Source organism: Calonectris borealis, chromosome 29 (assembly GCF_964195595.1).
Source record: "Calonectris borealis chromosome 29, bCalBor7.hap1.2, whole genome shotgun sequence".
NCBI lineage: Eukaryota > Metazoa > Chordata > Aves > Procellariiformes > Procellariidae > Calonectris > Calonectris borealis.
The window spans coordinates 1,509,487-1,527,269 of NC_134340.1; the positions used below are offsets into that span (position 1 = coordinate 1,509,487).

Sequence of the window (17,783 nt, forward strand, 5' to 3'; positions counted from 1 at the left end):
CCTCCCAGCGCGCCGCGCCGCGCGGCACCACGGGAAATGTAGTCTGCGCAGCAGCCCAGCGGGACCACCGCTCCCGGCGTGCCCCAGGAGCCGGGGGGCGCGGGGCGGGACCTGACATGGCGGGGGAGAGGGGGCGGGAGGTGCCGGGGGAGGGGGGAAAGGCCCCGGGGAGCCGGGACTGGGTGGGGGGAGTTGATGGGGGGGGGGGGGGGGCGGCGGCGGCCTTAGGGGCAAGGTTAGGCCTGGCCCAGTCAAGCCCGGCCAGGTCAGGCCTAGTCAGACCAGACCAGGCCTAGTCAGGCCCGGCCAGGCCCGGAGGTAAAGTGCGGCCTGCAGGCCGCGAGGGGCCCAGGCCTCCCCCGTGAAGCCTCCGAGGAGGCCGAGGAGGGGCTGGCTGAGTGCGGCCTGCTCAGAGCGACTCCTAGCGCGGGGGGGCGGCTGGAGGGGGCCTGCCCGAGCCCCCGTCTGCGGGGGAGAGCCGGGGGGGGGGGGGGGGGGGGAGGGGGGGGAACAAGCGGGCCTCCCCCAGGCCTCGTGGGGCCTTTCCGGGGCCTGCTGTCAGCTCCCGCCTGCCTCCTCGGGGCTGCGGGTGGGCTGCGGCCCAAGGTCGCCCGGGGGTTAATCGCCCTGCCCGGGCTCCATGGGCCCGGTTGCCCTCCCCAGGGCCGCCCGCCTGGACTACAGCTCCCGGCGCTCCCCGCCACCTTCCCCCCCCCGCCCCGGGCTGTTTCCCCGCCCTGCCAGCCAGGCCTCTTAGTTAATCGCCAAACCGAGACACTGAGCGGGGGACTACAGGTCCCGGCGTGCCCGGAGACAGCGGCGGGTCCCCCGGCGCCGGGCTGCTGTGTCACTGCAGGGGGACAGAGCGACGGGGGGTGGGCAGCTCCCTGCCAGCTAGCCTGGTCCCTTCCTGCCTGTTCATCCCTGCCTGTTTAATTTTAAGGCAGGAGCTGGGCTTAGACCGCGCTGTGGGTCTTGGTGGAAGGTTTTTCTGCAGTGGGGTGGAGATAGGAGTTATCTTTTGTGGCAGCAGGGGCCCTGGCCAGGGCGGGTTTGTTCCTTTAGCTCTTCACTGACTTTAGGTTTGACTCCAGTGACCTGGTTTGTTCTGGCCTTAATAAGAGGAGAGCTGGGCTCTGAATTTGGGTCCCTGACGCAAAGCCCGAGGAAGTAATTTGCCACGCTGCTGCGAAGTACTAGCAGAAGTAATTCAAACAAAAGCAAGATAAATGAGAAACGTATCCTGCGATGCGAGCCCTTTATCGTATCGAACGGTGTGAAACCCAGCTAACGTGCCCTGTCCCACCCCTCCTGCCCTGTTCTGTTGAGTATTAAAAATACTATATCAAAAATAGGCGTTGAGGCATCTGGGAGCAAGAGGGAAGGGTGAATGTGGTTTTCAGTAGCTGTGACACTTACAGGTACATTTTTTTTCCCTGCTCTTTACACAGCCGAGACCTGTAAGAGCGAAGCCGAGCGATACCGGCACGAGGACGCTGAGGAGGAGGAGGATGTTCCTGCGGCCGCGGGGTCCGTTTGGCTCGCAGAAGGTCCTGTCTGCGTCAGCCTTGCTTTGTGGCAGCGCAGAATCCCCTTTCCCTGGGACTGTAGGTTCCACGACCGCCAGAAACGGCGAGCCGTTGTCGCGGCTGTGACGCATGCGTGTGCGTGGTGACTTGTAGAGCGAACCCCTTGCCGAGGAGGCCCGAACCCCAAAGGCGTTTTAGCCCCTTTCCTTTACAACTCTGCCCACTCGCTCTCCAAATCTGACGGAAACGAAAACGGAGAACAGCCACGGTATGACGGAAACAGGGAATTTTTTTGTGGATCAGGCCCCCGGTGCCGTCACTTCCCCAGCAAAGCACCCCTTGGGCTGAAACCCTTGGGGCGCGTTGGGATCTCCTAGCAGATTTTTTTTTTTTTTATTTTTTTTATTCCTTCATAAATGTCTGGGTCTGTTGAAAAGTAAAATCAGCGAGTCCCCGAGAAGCACTGAGCGAGCAGGTTAAACCGCCCAAAGCCCCGATGCGAGGCAGTCCTCATCCTCTGCGGAGGAAAATCAACAATAACCCTGGCAGAGATAGGAGGGACCGAGTTTAAGCAAGGTCCTGCTCTCGCTGCACAGGAGGGAGAAATCTTTGTTTCTCTCGCCCTTTGTCCATCTTTTCTGTTTAAGCTAGAGATTCCTCGGGCCTGGGGCTCTCACCCCTGGGCAGCGGGGTCCTGCTTTCAGCTGTGATCCCTCTGATTATTTATTTGTGTTACTTTGCAGCTCGTCAGGAGAAATTAAGCCAAGGAAAGCACACAGGGGATGGAAGGAAAAGAGTCCAGCCCAGGAACCCCGACTGCCGGCTCACGGCGGAGGTTCTAGTCTTGCCAAACAGCTTAATCTGTGCTTGATTTAATCACAGGTCTTTGGTTGGGCCAGGCTCGCACCCCGTCGCGTCTGGGAGGACCCAGCCTCCCCTGACAACGTCCCCGCTGGCGCCTGAGCCCCGTCACCCTGACAAGGAAATCCCCAGCACCCGGCGCTTCGCCCGTTTTAGTCTGAAGCTGGGACGCCTTTAGTAGCAGCGCTGGGGGCGGAAGGAGACCGAGGTAACGACTTACTCAACTGGTGACTTAGTCACCCCCTAACCCCCACGTCGAGCCTGCCCGGGTGCCCCGAGCCTCCTCCCCAGGCACACAAAGAGTTTCCTACGCTTAATTTCGCACGCCGTGATTAATCCCGGTACCTCCGGCGCCGGGCTCTGCAGAAGAGGGTATTTCTGAAGAAAAATGCTTTGCCTTTTCTGCTTTAGGTGAAGGGGGGGAGCGCGCCCGAGGCGGCCCGCTGCTTGGGCACAAAATGCTCCCAATTATTTATTTTAAAGGCTGGCCTCCCTCTCCTACAACATATTCAGCTGCAGCCGGGATGTGGAGTTTTGGAGATGGTTTTACACTGGTTTTACACTGGTTTTCCATGGGTTTACGCTGGGTTTACATGGGTTTACATGGGTTTACGCTGGGTTTATATGGGTTTACACTGGGTTTACATGGGTTTACTTGGTTTTACACTGGTTTTACACGGGTTTACACTAGGTTTACATGCTTTTACACAGATTTACGCTAGGTCTACACAGATTTTACATGGGTTTACACGGATTTTACATGCTTTTACATGGGTTTACCCTGGTTTTACATGGGTTTACCCTGGTTTTACACGGGTTTACCCTGGTTTTACATGGTTTTACTTGGATTTACCCTGGTTTTACATGGGTTTACACTGGGTTTACATGGGTTTACTTGGTTTTACACTGGTTTTACACGGGTTTACCCTGGTTTTACATGGTTTTACACAGGTTTACCCTGGTTTTACACAGGTTTACACTAGGTTTACATGCTTTTACACAGATTTACACTGGGTCTACACAGATTTTACATGGTTTTACATGGATTTTACATGCTTTTACATGGGTTTACACTGGTTTTACATGGTTTTACACGGTTTACACAGGTTTACACTGGGTTTACATGCTTTTACATGGTTTACACTGGTTTTACATGGTTTTACTTGGGTTTACACTGGGTTTACATGGATTTTACATGCTTTTACATGGGTTTACACGGATTTCACATGCTTTTACTTGGGTTTACACGGATTTCACATGCTTTTATGTGGGTTTACACTGGTTTTACATGGGTTTACATGGGTTTATCCTGGTTTTACATGAGTTTACCCTGATTTTACATGCTTTTACATGGGTTTACACTGGTTTTACGTGGTTTTACACTGGACCCCTCCATTTCCAGGCTCGCAGCCCATGGCCGGGCGTCCCTCCGATGTCATGCCGGGGTGGCCGTGTCGGGCTGTGTCCCTGTTCCTCGTGACACATCCACGATTATTCACCAAGATTGAGCTGGAGGCACCCCCAGACCCCCAAAGCCACCTGCAGCTGGATATATTTTTATTATTAATTGAATTTTTGGGATTGGGTTTTTTTTTTTTTTAATTTCTTTTGCACCACGCCAAGCGTGGCTGCCTCCCCCCCCAGCCGGGTATTTCGCAGCCAGCCCGGCCGGGGACCCTCCTTTCACCCGTGGGTGTGGGTGGGTGGGTGTGCGCGTGCAAGGCAGCGCTGCCGAGCCTCCGAGCGCATCCACCGGCAGGAGGAGGAGGAGGAGGAGGAGGAGGAGGAGGAAGGGGGGGGGGGGTGGCAGAGGGAGGGAGCAATTGAATTTCAAACACAAACAACCGCATGGGGCACGGACCCACCGCCGCCGCGCCGCGCCGCTCCTAGCACCGCGGGCCGGGGCCGCCGCCGCCCCCCGCCCCGGGCTCTCCGCCGGAGCCCGCCGCGCTGGGGGGCAGGAGGAGCCGCTGGTTCCCTTCCTCCCCCCCATACCCTCTTTTTATTATTATTATTTTAATTTTTCTTTTGGGGGGGGGGGGCTAATCCCTGCCTCGCCGGGTTTTGCCTCCCAAAACTTCATCCTTAACCCCCTCCCTCCCTCCCTCCCTCTCCCCTGCCCGCCCCCCCCCCGTTCCCGGGAGGAGCCGCCAGCAAAGATGTCCCGGTCCAACCGGCAGAAGGAATACAAATGCGGGGACCTGGTCTTTGCCAAGATGAAGGGTTACCCGCACTGGCCTGCCCGGGTAAGGAACCGGGGACGGAGAGGGGGGGTGCGGAACGCGATGGGACCCACCGGTTCCCCCCCCGGGCTGCTCCGTTGCATAACGCGGGCGGCCGCACGCCGCAGCCGGTGTCCCGGGGCCGGGCTGCAGCGGGCCGGGGCGGGGGGGGGGGGGCCGCACCGGGGTCAGGCTTCCCCGGTGCAGCGGGTGGGGGGTGGGGGGGGGGGCCGCACCGGGGTCAGGCTTCCCCGGTGCAGTGGTTTGGGGGGGGCGGGGGGCTGCCGGTTTTCGGCTGGATCCAACTTTACCGGCACCTTATGTAAGGCCGAGCCCGGGCCCCGCTCGCCAGGGCGGAAAAGTTGGGGGTTATTCGGTACCGGGGGGGTTGGGGGGGGGTGGGGAAGCGCTTTTCTGGTTATTTTGTTGGGATTTAATGTATTGGAAACAACGTCCCGGGCTCCCTCGGGCCCCTTTTGTGCTATTTCCCTCCTGGGAGGGGGGGAAGGAGACAGGTGGGGGGGGCTTTCGCCACCGCGTGGGAGTGGGGAGCCCACGGGTTGCTCCGTTTCGGTCCCCGCCGCAGGACGAGGCCCCCCCCCCCCCCCCCCCCCGCCCCGCTCCGTGCAGGGGGATGAAGCCGTGACCTGGGCCGCATCCTGCACCGGAGCACGAGGCCGGCGCCTCCTCCCCGGGATGACCCCCCCCCGGCATCGCCCAGCGGGTCTGGGGTGGGGGGGGGTCCCGTTCACGCGTGGGGCCGCACCACGGCCTTCCCCCCCCCCCCCCCCTCCATCAGCAGCGGGACCCCCGGCGAGGTGTCGGGGAGGCAGCACCTCGCTCCCGCTCCGGGGACTCGCTGCTCCGCTTCACCGATGATTTGGGGGAGAGCGGGGGGGGGCTTAGCCAAACACCCCCCCCCATCCATTCTCTTGGCTTCGCCGGCGGGTCCCCGAGCCTGTCCCCCGGGTCCGCGTGGCCTTACCTCTCGCCAGGACCCTGGGTGCCAGATAGGTGCCAGCACTCGCCGGGAGTTTGGCTTTGAAAAATCAATATAATTACTGAGGACTTGGGACGGGGGGGGGGGGGGACACACGTGGGGAAGGGCGGGGGCGTCGAGGCGGGGTGCGGGACCCGCCGTGTGCCCGTCCCGGTGCGTGCCGGACCCGCCGCCTCCGCCCGGCTTGCTCACACCGGAGCAGCGGTCCTGGGTGCCGAGCGGATGCGGGGGGTCCCCGAGCATCTTGGGGGGGGGGGGGGGCTTCAGTACCGTGAGCCCACCTTGCCCCCCCCCCCGGGATAAAGCACCTCGGCCACGAGAGCCATCGGGGCCTGATCCTTCCCCGGGTGGCCGTAGGGAAGCTCTGGCTACAGAACACGTCGCTGGTTATTTTTAAGCGGTTGATGATGCAGTTTAAAATTTCCTTGGAGTGTTCCCCCCCCACCACCACCACCACCCCCCCACCCCCCCACCCCCCCCCCACCACCGGGCCTTGCTGCAAAGGGAGCCGGGCCCGCCTGCAAACCCCAAATTAAACCGAAACGGGGAGGAATCACAAAACGCTGCCGGCTTTAAAGGCCGAGGATTTCCCCCCCCCCCCTCTCCGCACGCACCATCCCCTCCTCCTTCCCCCTCCTCGGGTTTGAATAACTTTTGTTTGGTTTGTAGGGTTCTGGCGGGGAGGCCGGGGAGGGGGTGGGGAGGCGTTCGGATTTGGCACTGGCCTCCCAACGCGCATTTGAAAGCGGCTTTGCGAGGAGGAGCCAGAGGGATCCCTGGGAGCCCGGCGCCTGCTCCCACCACCGCTTCCCTTTGAGTGGGGGGGGGAGCGATGCCCCCCAACACGGACCCGCTGCTTCGTCCTTCTTTACCCGTCACATCCCGATGGGGTTTGGTCCCGAATAAACCCCCCCCCCCCCCCCCCCCAGCGTCCCATGGCTACCGGGAGGGGGGTGAAGCCGGGTCGGGGCTCACGCAGCCTCGTGCCGGGCTGAGCTCCCGGAGACCCAAATTAGCGCCTGCGTACGCTGCGCGGGGCCAGGCCCGCTCGGGTTTCACGCCGTGCTCGGCTCCCAGCAGCCGGTTTCACCGCCACCATCATGGCCGGAGAGTTCCGGGGCAGGCAGGGAACAGGATTTCCCCCCCCACGCTCTTTCCGAAAGCAGCGGTGCCCTCCCCGAACCCGGGGGGGGGTTGTTGGGTTGAATGGGGCAGGGGGGGTTTTGGGGTGCTGCTCTGCAGAAGGGGCCGAGCCCCCCTGCCCTCTCTCTCCGGTGACTAATCCCGTCGCGGGCTGGGGTGAAGCAGGCAGGGTTTGCCCGTGACTAATCAGGTGCTGTGATGAAACGTTACCCGGCCGCGCGGGGCGTTCGCTGGGATATTTGTTTCCGACCAGGTGTGGCTGGAGCAGAAAGAAATGGCGAGGGAAGAAATGGAGGAGGGAGAGCCGGAGGCACCGCGGGGAGGTGGGGGTTATTCCCCCCTGTCGTCTGGGGACGACGCTCGCCGGCCCCCCGGGGAGACGGCGCCTGGCACCGTCCCCCAACGCCAGCAGCTCAGCCCTTCCCATCAGTGGAAACCTCTCCCCGAGAGGGGCAGCACCAAATAGAGGGGAAACTGAGGCACGAAAGCAGGGAGATGAGTGGCCAGCGCCTGGAGTGGGAGCTCTGCCTTCCCTCTTCCCCTCGCCCCGTCTCCGCGGGGTCCCCGCCACCCGGACCCTCGCCGTCGCCTGCCCGTCGGCGTTTCCCTCCTGCGGCGGCCGGATCCGCAGCCCTTCTTCCTTACGGCCGGCCGAGACGGTGTGGGAGCACGGCAGGGACCGGTGCACCACGCCGGGGGTCCCGGCACGGCTGGCACCCCCCTCCCTGAGCATCTCCTGCTCCCATCGCCGGGCATTCGGCGGGGGCAGAGGGGCGGTGGAGGGCTCCTCGCTGCTGGGCTGGATCCGGCCGTACGCCGTTTGGAGAAGAAAGGGGGTAGTTTGCTGCCGGCGGCGGGGGGCCAGGGCTGCCCGGTGCGGGGAGAAGCTGACACCCACGGGGCTCTGCCCCGGCGTCGTGCCACCCAGGCCAGGGCACTGGGCTGGGGACAGCCCCGGGTGGGTGCATGGCTGTGGCCACGGGGCTCAGGGATACCCCAAGCCCCCAGCCCGGCTGCGTGTGACCCACGTGAATTAATTCCCTTAATTCCCCCTTTCTGACAGCCCGCTTCTGATCGCCAGCCTTCATCCAGCAATGGGGAAACTGAGGCAGGGGGTGGGTTGCTCCCAGTCTCGCTCCGCTCGCGCTCCGAGCACCGGTTGCAAAGATCAAGTGCAGAGGTTGGGGGCAGAGTCCAGACCGGGGTACGTGCCCGTCCCTCCCCTGCCACGCTCCAGAGCTTTCCCTCCCAGGGGGCCCGTCCCAGCCTCTTGTTTTCGGACCCCCCCCCCCAGCCCCGTGGTCCGCAGGTCCCTGGGCAAGGACAGGCTGGTGACACTGGTGCTGGCGGGGGGGGGGACAGCGACGGGCACACGTGTACTTTAACCCGGCACCGCAGCCCTTTAACCACCACCCCCCCTCCGCCCTTGCCACCTTTCGGGCGAGCGACAGGGATGGACAAACAGACGTTGGACAAACAGCCGGGTGGGCTGCAAGCCCCTCGCCTTAGGGGGGGGTCTCCAGGGGGGGTGAGGGGTTTCCAAACAGCCCCAGCCCCTTCGAAGCCCTCGTGGCCACGCTCGCTCCTGGGGACGGCGCGCTTTGGGTGGCGTGACACCCCCCCCCCCCCCAGGGTTTTCGGAAGGGTTCCCACCCCCGCGCTATCGGCGTCCCCGCCGGGGTGTCTCACCCGCCTCCCCGTATCTCCCCGCGCCCCGACTTCCCCGCCTGCCCCTGCAGATAGAGATGGCGCATCCTTTTCTCCGGGGACGGAGGTTGAGGTGGAGAAGGGACAGATAAGGGGCTGTCGCTCGCGGGGACGGCGGATCCCGGCTGCCAGGGGGGAGACGTGAGCTTTGCCCAGTGCCGGGCCCACCGCTGCCCACCTTGGCCCAGGACGGTTCCTGGCGTGGGGATGGGGACGGGCAGCGGTGGGCTCGGGGACCACGGTGCCACGGGGCAGCCGTCCCTGTCCCCGCTGCCCTCGACGCCACGCGTGCTGCTCTTCCTTGGGGAAGGTTTTAAAATTAGCTGGGGGAATGGCACAGCCGGGGGGGGGGGGTCACCACCGGGGTCCCGGCACCTTGAGGGGCTCAAGGGGCTGTGGCATCGCCCGGGGGGCTCCAGGGCTGGCAGGGGGCCTTTGCCGCATCATCCCGGGAGCGACCTGCGGAAACGTGGCCTGCAGAGAAGCATCCCCATGGCGGGGCCGGGCTGGCCGGCCGCCCTTCTGACTCATATTTTCTCCTCCACGTGGGGACGGAGCTGCTGCTCCCGGCTGCCGCGGCGGTGGCGGCTCGGGCGGGCGGGCAGGGGTCCCGCCGGGGCGTGGTGGCCGGTGCGAGGGCGAGACCGACCTTTGCGCTGCCGGGGACCGTCCCCACTCGCCCCGTCCCTGCTCCTGAAATGCCTCCGTGCAGCTGGGGGTGCCGGACGGGAGGAGTGGGGGGCTTGGGGGCAGGACGGCAGCGCCGGGAGCCCCGGGGCGCTGGCTGGAGGCACGTCACCGATCCCGAAACGCAGCCTGGATCCGGGAAGACGGATGCAGGAGGGCGGCCCGGATGCCCCGAGCCACATTTGGGCAGTGGGGATGGCGTGGAGGCGCATCCCACCCCGGTCCAGCTCCAGCTCTCCGGGGACATCGCACCGACTGCCCACCGCGTCCCGGTGCCTGCACGGAGCCCCTTGCCGGCATCCCATCCCGCCCGGCTGCCCCCGGGGCCGTGCCGGCATTGCCACCCGGCACAATGGCACACGTTAGTTCCCGGATGGCAGGGAATGAAGCTGCACAGTATTCCCAGCTCCGGGAATAAAACCGGGAGAAACCCTTGGCCAGGTTGGTCCTTGAGCATTTGAGACGGGTCGGTGACGTGCCGGGAGGAAAGGGGGGGAAAAAAAAACCCCGGCGGCAGCCCTGCCACCGGCACCCCGGCTCTGCGCTGGCCCGGCCGGCCGGGGAAACTGAGGCTCGGCGAGCTGGGAGGGTGGCAGTGACTTAGCAAAGGTCGTGCCGTGAGTCAGCAACGCGCTGGGAACGGAACCCGGCACCCCGGCCGCCGGCGCTGGCACCTTCCTGCCCGGCAACGCACTGGCGCCCGCCCCGAGACCCCCACCCGCATCCTCCCTCGGCTCCTTCCACCTCCCTTTGAGGTTTTCTCTGGGAATTTATGGCTGCGCTCCTCGCGCTGGCTGGAGCGGGTGGGGGGTTATTTTTAGACGCTATAAAAAGCAGCCGGAGTCGCTTTCGCTCTATTCCCGCTTGGCGCCTTGGGAATATTCACGCTCGGTGAAATGGCACCTGCCGGCGGGGTCGGCGTCGGCTGCTCGCGGACCCCCGTGGTCCTCGCTGTGCCGTCCCCGCGGCCGGTGACCCCGTTTCGGCTGGGGGGGGTGTCCCAGCAGCAGGACGGTGTCACCGGGCACCCCGACACCGCCTGGCTTTTCCCCCCCACTCCACGTCCCCACGCCCCGTCCCAGGGCTGGAGGCGAAGCCTCTGGCTTGCCCGGCGCCGCCGGCTCGCCTCTCGCGCGAATTTGCTGAGCTGAATATGTCTGAGCCAGTCTAGACAAGAGCTTACGGCGGCCGCTCCTCGGCCGACCCCGGGGGGTGGGAGAAGGGGAGCCCCCACCGACCCGGCCCCGGTGTTTTATTAACCCCTGCAGTGTTGCCGGTGGGTGAATCCCCGAGGAATAATGTTTTCCTCTCTCCCCGGGCTGCATCGGTCGGTCGGATGCGGCGTGCGGGACAGCCGTGTCCCAGCCGGTGCCGGGAGGGGGGAGCCGGGGCTCTGCCCTCCCCGATTCTCACCCCGTCCTTTGTGTCGCACAGATTGACGAGATGCCGGAAGCTGCAGTAAAATCCTCCTCCAATAAATACCAAGTCTTCTTCTTCGGGACCCACGAAACGTGAGTGGGGCCCCGGCGTGGGCGGGGGACGGGGCTGAGGGGGATCAATCCCCCGCGGGGCCGCCCTGCTGACGGCCGCGGGGGTTTTGGGGAGAGGCGAGACCCCCCCCCGCCACCAGCTGCCATCCCTCACTGCTTCCCCCTCCCCGAGCAGGGCATTCCTGGGGCCCAAAGACCTCTTCCCCTATGAAGAATGCAAGGAGAAGTTTGGGAAACCCAACAAACGGAAAGGGTTCAGCGAAGGTTTGTGGGAGATCGAGAACAACCCCACCGTCAAAGCCTCCGGCTACCAGGTAGGGGGGGGTCCCGGCACCTTGCGTCCCCCTCCGGCCACCTCTTTCCCCCCCGCCGCTCTCCCTTCCCGGGTCCCCGCTCTGTGAGTCCCCCGTGTCCCCTTCCAGCCCACCCAGAAGAAGACCTGCCCCGAGGACGCCGAGCCGGAGCGGGAGCCGGAGGGCGATGGGGAGAAGAAGGGCAACGCGGAGGGTAGCAGCGACGAGGAGGGGAAGCTGGTGATCGACGAGCAGTCCAAGGAGAAGAACGAGAAAGCCGGGATCAAGAGGAAAGCGGAAGATGCTTTGGAGGTAGGGGGACGTCGGGGACGTGGGCGAGGGGGGGGTCCGGGGCTGGGCTGAACCGAGCTCCCCCCACCCAGGACTCCCCCAAACGCACCAAGGAAGCGGAGGGGCAGGAAGGGGAGAAGAAAGTAGACAACGAAGAGGTCCCCAAGGAAGAGCCGAAACCCAACCCGGCCGAAGGGGAGAAGGAGAAGAACAGCGACGCCGCCGGCGTGCTGGACGCCAACGAAGCCAAGCAGGAGGGCAAGGAGAAGGCGGGCGCGGAGGAGGTCAGAGACCACAAGGAGAGGTGAGGGTGGTGCGGTGACCCCCGTCCCCAACAGCCGGGCTCCTCCCTGCCCACCCCGGGCACGGGGGATCGTCCCCGGTGGTGTGGAGGGGGGGGGGGGGTCCCGGTGCCGCGGGGTCCGTGACCGAACGCCGGGGTCTTTTCTTGGCTCCCGCAGCCTGTAGCGGCCTCCCCGGTGAGCTGATCTTCCCGCCTGCCCCTTTCCCCGCTGGGCTCCCTGGGTGCTGCCCCGTTTCGCCCTCGTCGGCTCGTCGCGTCCGCAGCTCCGGACAAGAGAAACCAACCGAAAATGAAATTTAAAAAAAAAAAAAAGGAAAAAAAAAAAAAAAGAGAGAGAGAGAGAGAGAGAAATGAAGAGAAACCCGGTAACACGAACCCCTGAACCGACCCGCATCTCCCGGCCCCGCCGTCGCGGGGCGCATGCTTTGTATTAGTGATTTCTAGGGGGCTGATCAGTTGATTTGAAATAAAAGCGATTCATGCCTTTTTAAAGCGTTTCCACTGGCGTCTCCGTGCCCCGGGATCGGCCCCTTCCCGGCGATTTCAGGTCCCTTTGGGCTGCCCGAACCCCGCAGCGTGGGGGGACGCTGCCGGAGAGGGGCCCCGGCGTCCCCCGGCAGCTTCGGTTTGTTTTCCCAGTGCCGGAGGGGGAAGCAGAAGGAAACGCGGAAAGGGACGGGAGCAAACGGGGAGCTGCAGGCTGTTCCCGGGGAGAGAGAAGGTGAAAGAGGTGGGGGGAAGGTTTTTGGAGGGGAGATGTTTAATAAAATAGAAAAAACCACAAAATAATGGTAAGAGGCCGGGACAAGGGGTCGTTTCACGGCTTCGCTGTGCCCTGGCTGGGACACCCCCCCCCCCCAACCACCCCCGGGGGCGGCAGCGCCTTCGCCCCCGGGATCGGCCCCGGGGAAGGGAGGGCAGCTCCCGCAGCAGAAAATGGAGGCCTGGCCGGGTGCCAGCCCCGCCGCGGGACTACAGCTCCCAGCTGCCCGGCCTGGGCGGCCGCTGCCACCGGGGATGGGGGGGGGGGCCTGGGCCTGGCCAAGGGAAGCGCCCCCGCCCCCGCCAGACCCCGGCCTCGGGGAGCGCCCAGGCCTCGGGGACGCCCACCCCACACCCCCCCCCCCGGCCCCGCCTGGGAAGCTGCAGGGCCGAGCCCGGGCCGGGGGAGGCGATGGGGGGCGCTGAGGGGCCCCGGCCCCGGGGCCGCCGCAGGCCCGACCGGGGACACTGGGGGGCGGCGGGACTACAGCTCCCGGCGTGCCCCGCGGCTCCCGGCGTGCCCTCCCTCTTAACCCGCCCACGGCCGCTCCCAGGATGCACCGCGCCAGGGGGCGGGGCTGCGGACTACAGCTCCCGGCGTGCCCTGCGGCGCCGCCCGGCGGAACTACGCCTCCCGGCGTGCACCGCGCCACCCCCCCCATTCCGCCCCCCGCCAGAAGCGCGGGAGAGGCCGTGGAGGTGAGTGGGGGGGGGCGGTGCTGGGGGACCCCTGGGTCCCGTTTTGTGGGTGCGGGGGCTCTGCGGGAGCCCCGGGTCCGCTTTGGGGGGGGGGGGGCTCGGGGGGACCCCTGGGTCCCCTTTGGGGAGATGGGGGGACTCGGGGGGACCCTTGGGTCCCCTTTGGGGGGATGGGGGGGCTCGGGGGGACCCCTAGGTCCCCTTTGGGGAGATGGAGGAGCTCTGGGGAACGCCTGGTTCCTGTGGAGGGCGGGAGGGGTCTGTGGGACCCCTGGGTTCTCTTTTGGGGGGCTGGGGGGGCTCTGCGGGAAGCCTGTGTCCCCTTTTGGGGAGGGGGCTCTGGGGGACCCCTGGGTCCCCTTTTGGGGGGGGGGGCACTCTGGGGGACGCCTAGTTCCCCTGAGGGGGGGGCTCTGTGGGGCACCTGGGTCCCCTTTTTGGGGGGCTGGGGGACCTCTGCGGGACGCCTGGGTCTCCTTTTGGGTGCGGGTCTCTGGGGGTCACCTGGGTCCCCCCCCATCGGAGGCACATCACCCTGGGGAGCACGAGGGGGGTCCTGGCAGGGCCCCCCCTAACCCGCCCCCCCCAGCCCCCGCGCCGCCATGCGCCTCTCGGCCCTGCTGCGCGCGGGGCGGCTGCGGCTGCCCCCCGGTTACCGCCACGGCACGTGGCGCCCCGACACCGCCGCCGCCCAGCACCGCAACCCCCCGGGGCAGCGCCGCCGCAAGGTCTTCGTGGAGCCCATCGCCAGGGAGGACTGGAAGGTGTTTCGGGGTGACACGGTGAGTCCCCCCCCATTTCCCCAGGTACCCCAAGGATGGTGGCCGGGCTGGGGGGGGGGGCCACCCTGACCCCCCTCCAACTCCTCCGCAGGTCCAGGTCCTCGCTGGGAAGGACGCGGGGAAGCAGGCGATGGTCACCCAGGTCGTACGAGCCCGCAACTGGGTGGTGGTGGAAGGGCTGAACACGGTGAGGCTGGAGCCGGCGGGGGGGGGGCTGCCGTGCCGCGGGGGGGACACACGGGGGTGTCGGTAACCCCCCCCATCCCCTCCCAGCACTACCGGTACGTCAACCGAACCGCCAAGTACGCCGGGACCTACATCGCCAGCGAGGCGCCGCTGCTGCTCAGCCAGATCTCCTTGGTGGACCCCGAGGACCGGTAACGGCCGCCCTGGGGGGTGAGGGGACCCCGCCGTGTCCCCCCCACGGAGTCCTGACCCCCCCCCGAACGCTCTCTGCCGGCAGGAAGCCGACGGAGGTGGAATGGCGGTACACGGAGGAGGGCGAGCGGGTCCGCGTCTCCCTACGTAGCGGCCGGATCATCCCCTTGCCCCTGCGGCAGCGCCGGGACGGCATCGTCCCCGAGCAGTGGATCGGTGAGCGGGGAGGGGGGACACGCGGGGGGGCTGCCGGGCCCCCGAGGGGGGGCGGGGGGGAGGACGGGTCCCCGCGCGGGGCTCAGCGCCGTCTCCCTTCGCAGACGGCCCGAAGGACACGGCGGTGGAGGACGCGCTGGACAAGACGTACCTGCCGTCCCTGAAAACCTTCGAGGAGGAGATCATGGACGCCATGGGGATCGTGGAGACGCGCAGGGCCAAGAAATCCTACTGGTATTAACTGGGGGGAGGGGACGAGGGAGAACCAGAAACCCCCCCTCCCCAGGACCGGGGTCTGTCCCCTGGGCTGGGGGTCCGCAATAAAGACACCCCTTTCGGGGCAGCCCCCCGCTCGCTCACACCGAGCCCCGGGCCGTACAAATCCCCGTTTTATTGCGGTTCGCGGCCGGAGCCGGGAGCCGGGGGGCTCTGCCCCTCTCCGGGGGGCTCTGCCACCCCCGCGTCCTCGTCCTCGCTGCTGTCCTCGTCCAGGCCCGACAGCACCGCGCCCAGCGGGGTCCGGGCCGCCACCAGCACCAGGTTACGCGGGGAGAAGCGGGGGTCGAAGAGGGGGACGAGGGCGCACTGGAAACCTGCGGGGAGAGGGAGGGTCGGTACCGGCGTCACCCCCTCCCCGCCGCCACCGCCGCCCCGGCACCCACCTTGCTCCCGTAGGTAGAGCAGGCGATCGAGGAGGATGAGGGTCTCCACCAGCGGGGCCAGCAGCAGGGTGAGGCTGAAGAAAGCCACCACCTTGTGTTGCTGTTCCAACATGGCCCCCACGGCCACCGAGTCCAGCGGGACGGTGGCCGGATCCAACCCCACGCGGGGCAACCCCAGGCGAGCGTACCTGCGGGGGTAACGTCATTCAGGGGGGTTGAAGAGGGGGGGTGGGGGGGAAGAGAAAGTGGGGTGTCATCCCCCGTACCCCAAACTCACTGGGAGAAGCTGAGGGCGTGAGCTTTCTTCACCGTCTGCACCCCCGGGCGCTTCTTGGCGGGGTCGGCCGCCCGGATGAGGGTCTCGAGGACGGCGCGGTAGCAGTGGGCGCGCAGGCAGCCGCTCTCCGCGTCCAACCGCCCCGCGTACTCCTCCAGCGCGTGGCAAGCGGCTTCCCGTGCCCGGTAGGAAAGTTCGTGGCCCGGTAAACCGGCTACCCAAGCGCTTAGCGGGTAGCCAGGAGGAGAATCAGGGGGGTCAGGGGGGGAGGACAACTTCATGTAGCAGCAGGCCACCGAGGCGACGGCGGCCACGGCGGGGCTGCGGGCGAAGTGACGCAGCAGGGCCGGGCTGAGGTCCCCGCAGGCGTGAAGCCCCGTCACCAGCACCCGTTCCCCCCCCTCGGACCCCCCCGGACCACCCAGAGGGTTCCTGGCAGCGGGACCCGGCCCCGGGGGGTCGGGGGGCAGCAGGAACTCCCCCCAGGGAGCCCCGGGGTCCAGGCGGCCGGCTACGTGGCGCGGACCCCGGGGGGTGAGGGGAGACGGGGGACGGCGGCGGCAGGGGGGGTTCTGGCGGCGCCGGGGGGGTCCCTCGTTTCCCGGCACCCCCATTTTCCCCAGCTCCCGCAGCAGCTCCCGGTCGAAGCGCTCCGCCATGCCGGCCAGCCGGCCGTCGCCCTCCACCGCCGTGACGGATAAGCCGAGGCCGAAGGCCAGGAAGCGCGAGAGGTGGCCCTGGGGGTGGGGGACACGCGCTCAGCTTGGGGGGGGACACACACACCCCCCCCCCAGGGCCCCCCCAATATCCCCCCCCCCCCCGCGCCTACCTGCCCTGCGCCGACGTCCACCACGCGGTCGCAGCCGGTGGCCTGGCTCAGCCGCTGCAGCAGCTGCGGGGAGAGGAGGGTTTTGGGGGGGCTGGGGGGGGGTGAGGGGGGGTTGGGGGGGCTTTGGCAGGCTGAGGGGGGCATTTTGGGGGGCTGAGAGGGGGCTTGGGGGATTGGGTGGGGGTTTTGGGAGGGCTGAGGGGGAGTTTGGAGGCTGAAGGGGCGGTTTTGGGAGGCCGAGGGGGGTTTTGGGTGCTGAGGGGTGGGGTTGGGTGGGGGTTTTGGGGGCTAAGGGGGGGCTTGGGGGGGCTGAGGCGGGGTTTGGGGGGGCTAGGGGGGAGTTTGGGGGGCTGGGGGGGGCATTTGGGGGCTGAGCAGGGGTTGGGAGGCTGAGGGGGGCTTGGGGGGCTGGGTGGGGGTTTGGGGGCTGAGGTGGGATTGAGGGGGCTTTTGGGGGGCTGAGGGGGGTTTGGGGGGGCTGGGTGGGGGTTTTGGGAGGCTGAGGGGGGTTTGGGGGGGCTGAGGGGGGTTGGGGGGGTCGCGGTGGCAGGGGGGGCACCCACCTTCCCCAGGCGCCGGATCTCGTGCTGCTTTTTGGGCTTGACGTGGCGGCGGAGCAGGGGGTGCAGGCGGGCGCTCTGGCAGGGGGGGCGCGGGGACCCCCCCGGGCACCCCCGGGGGAAGGCGAGGGCCCGGGCGGCGGCGGCAAAGGCCAGGAGGGAGAGGGGCCAGGTGGCCCCCGGTCCCCCCCGACCCCCCAGGAGCCCGGCTAGCTGCGGGGGGGCGGCGGTAGCCAGGGCGGCCTGCCATGGGGGGGGGAGCTGCGCCCAGAGCCCCTCGGCGAAGAAGTCCTGCGGGGAGGGGGGGTCAGTGGGGGCGGGGGGGGGACACGGGGGGACGTGGGGGGACGCGTGGGGACACTCACGATGACGTAGGCGTCGAGCAGGGGCCGGTAGAGCGTCAGGAGGCGGATGATGTCGGCCGCGCGCTGCTGCTCCCGCCGCGGGGCGGGGCGGGGGGGAGCGGCCATGGCGGCGCCTGGGGGCGGCCGGGGTGGCGTCAGCCCGGGGTGGGTCCCCTGGGGCGCTGATGTCATTCTGCGACGTGTCCCCTGGGGCTCTGACGTCACCCCCGGGGTGTGTCCCTGGGGGCTGTGATGTCACCCCAGGATGCCACGCCCCCTTCCCCCAGCTGTGACCTCACAGGGCTGTCACGTCATCAGGCCGTGACATCTCTCATCAGCAGGCCGTGACGTCACCCAAGAATGCTACCCCCCCCCCAGCCATGATGTCACCCGGCTGTGACATCACCCAGTGAGGCACCCCCCGCAGCCATGACATCACCAGGTCACGCCATCACCCAGGAACGCAATTCTCCCTCTCCCACGGCCATGACATCACCAGGCCACGGCACCACCCAGGGACGCAATTCGCCCTCCTGCAGCCGTGACGTCAGCCGGCCACGACATCACCCAGTGCGGCGCCCCGTGCGGCCATGACATCACCAGGCCGCTCGAGCAACCCTCCTGACGCCTCCCCGCAGAGGCAGCGCCGGCCAGCTGTGACGTCGCCGCAGGCCCGGCCACCCCCCTGACGTCACCCGGGACGTCAGCACCCCCGGAGCCGCCCAGGCCATAGAGCCGCCCCGCCAG

General features: G+C 67.0%; 3 protein-coding genes and 2 long non-coding RNA genes across 12 annotated transcripts; 3 read left to right on the forward strand and 2 right to left on the reverse strand.

The window, feature by feature from the left end:
* Positions 1–211: 211 nt before the first annotated feature.
* On the forward strand, positions 212–3,944 carry LOC142094226 (uncharacterized). Of its 7 annotated transcripts, XR_012677624.1 has the most exons (5): positions 212–1,323; positions 1,452–2,598; positions 2,874–3,330; positions 3,415–3,466; positions 3,497–3,944. It is a non-coding gene; the product is annotated as an uncharacterized LOC142094226 (long non-coding RNA). The 7 variants fall into 7 exon arrangements; XR_012677621.1 differs by having other exon boundaries at positions 2,874–3,466; XR_012677623.1 differs by lacking the exon at positions 3,415–3,466 and having other exon boundaries at positions 2,874–3,341.
* On the reverse strand, positions 2,862–6,035 carry LOC142094227 (uncharacterized). The gene is made up of 2 exons (XR_012677626.1): positions 5,598–6,035; positions 2,862–3,935 (listed from the first exon to the last, which is right to left on the reverse strand). It is a non-coding gene; the product is annotated as an uncharacterized LOC142094227 (long non-coding RNA).
* Positions 4,182–12,019, forward strand: HDGF (heparin binding growth factor). 2 transcript variants are annotated; one of them, XM_075176160.1, is made up of 6 exons: positions 4,182–4,636; positions 10,584–10,660; positions 10,815–10,953; positions 11,062–11,244; positions 11,316–11,527; positions 11,685–12,019. In XM_075176160.1, exons 1-6 carry the CDS (start codon positions 4,550–4,552, stop codon positions 11,689–11,691), a joined length of 705 nt encoding a protein of 234 aa, XP_075032261.1. In that variant the 5' UTR covers positions 4,182–4,549; the 3' UTR covers positions 11,692–12,019. The 2 variants fall into 2 exon arrangements, with proteins under 2 accessions (XP_075032261.1, XP_075032262.1); XM_075176161.1 differs by lacking the exon at positions 4,182–4,636 and adding an exon at positions 9,885–9,904.
* An 834-nt stretch (positions 12,020–12,853) lies between these two features.
* On the forward strand, positions 12,854–14,746 carry MRPL24 (mitochondrial ribosomal protein L24). The gene is made up of 6 exons (XM_075176159.1): positions 12,854–12,988; positions 13,578–13,770; positions 13,862–13,957; positions 14,044–14,147; positions 14,234–14,364; positions 14,469–14,746. The coding sequence occupies exons 2-6, from the start codon at positions 13,591–13,593 to the stop codon at positions 14,603–14,605; spliced, it is 648 nt and encodes a 215-aa protein (XP_075032260.1). The 5' UTR covers positions 12,854–12,988; positions 13,578–13,590; the 3' UTR covers positions 14,606–14,746.
* An 8-nt stretch (positions 14,747–14,754) lies between these two features.
* Positions 14,755–17,425, reverse strand: METTL25B (methyltransferase like 25B). Its single transcript, XM_075176156.1, has 6 exons — positions 17,058–17,425; positions 16,696–16,983; positions 16,133–16,195; positions 15,304–16,040; positions 15,027–15,214; positions 14,755–14,957 (listed from the first exon to the last, which is right to left on the reverse strand). The coding sequence occupies exons 1-6, from the start codon at positions 17,226–17,228 to the stop codon at positions 14,755–14,757; spliced, it is 1,650 nt and encodes a 549-aa protein (XP_075032257.1). The 5' UTR covers positions 17,229–17,425.
* Positions 17,426–17,783: the final 358 nt, after the last annotated feature.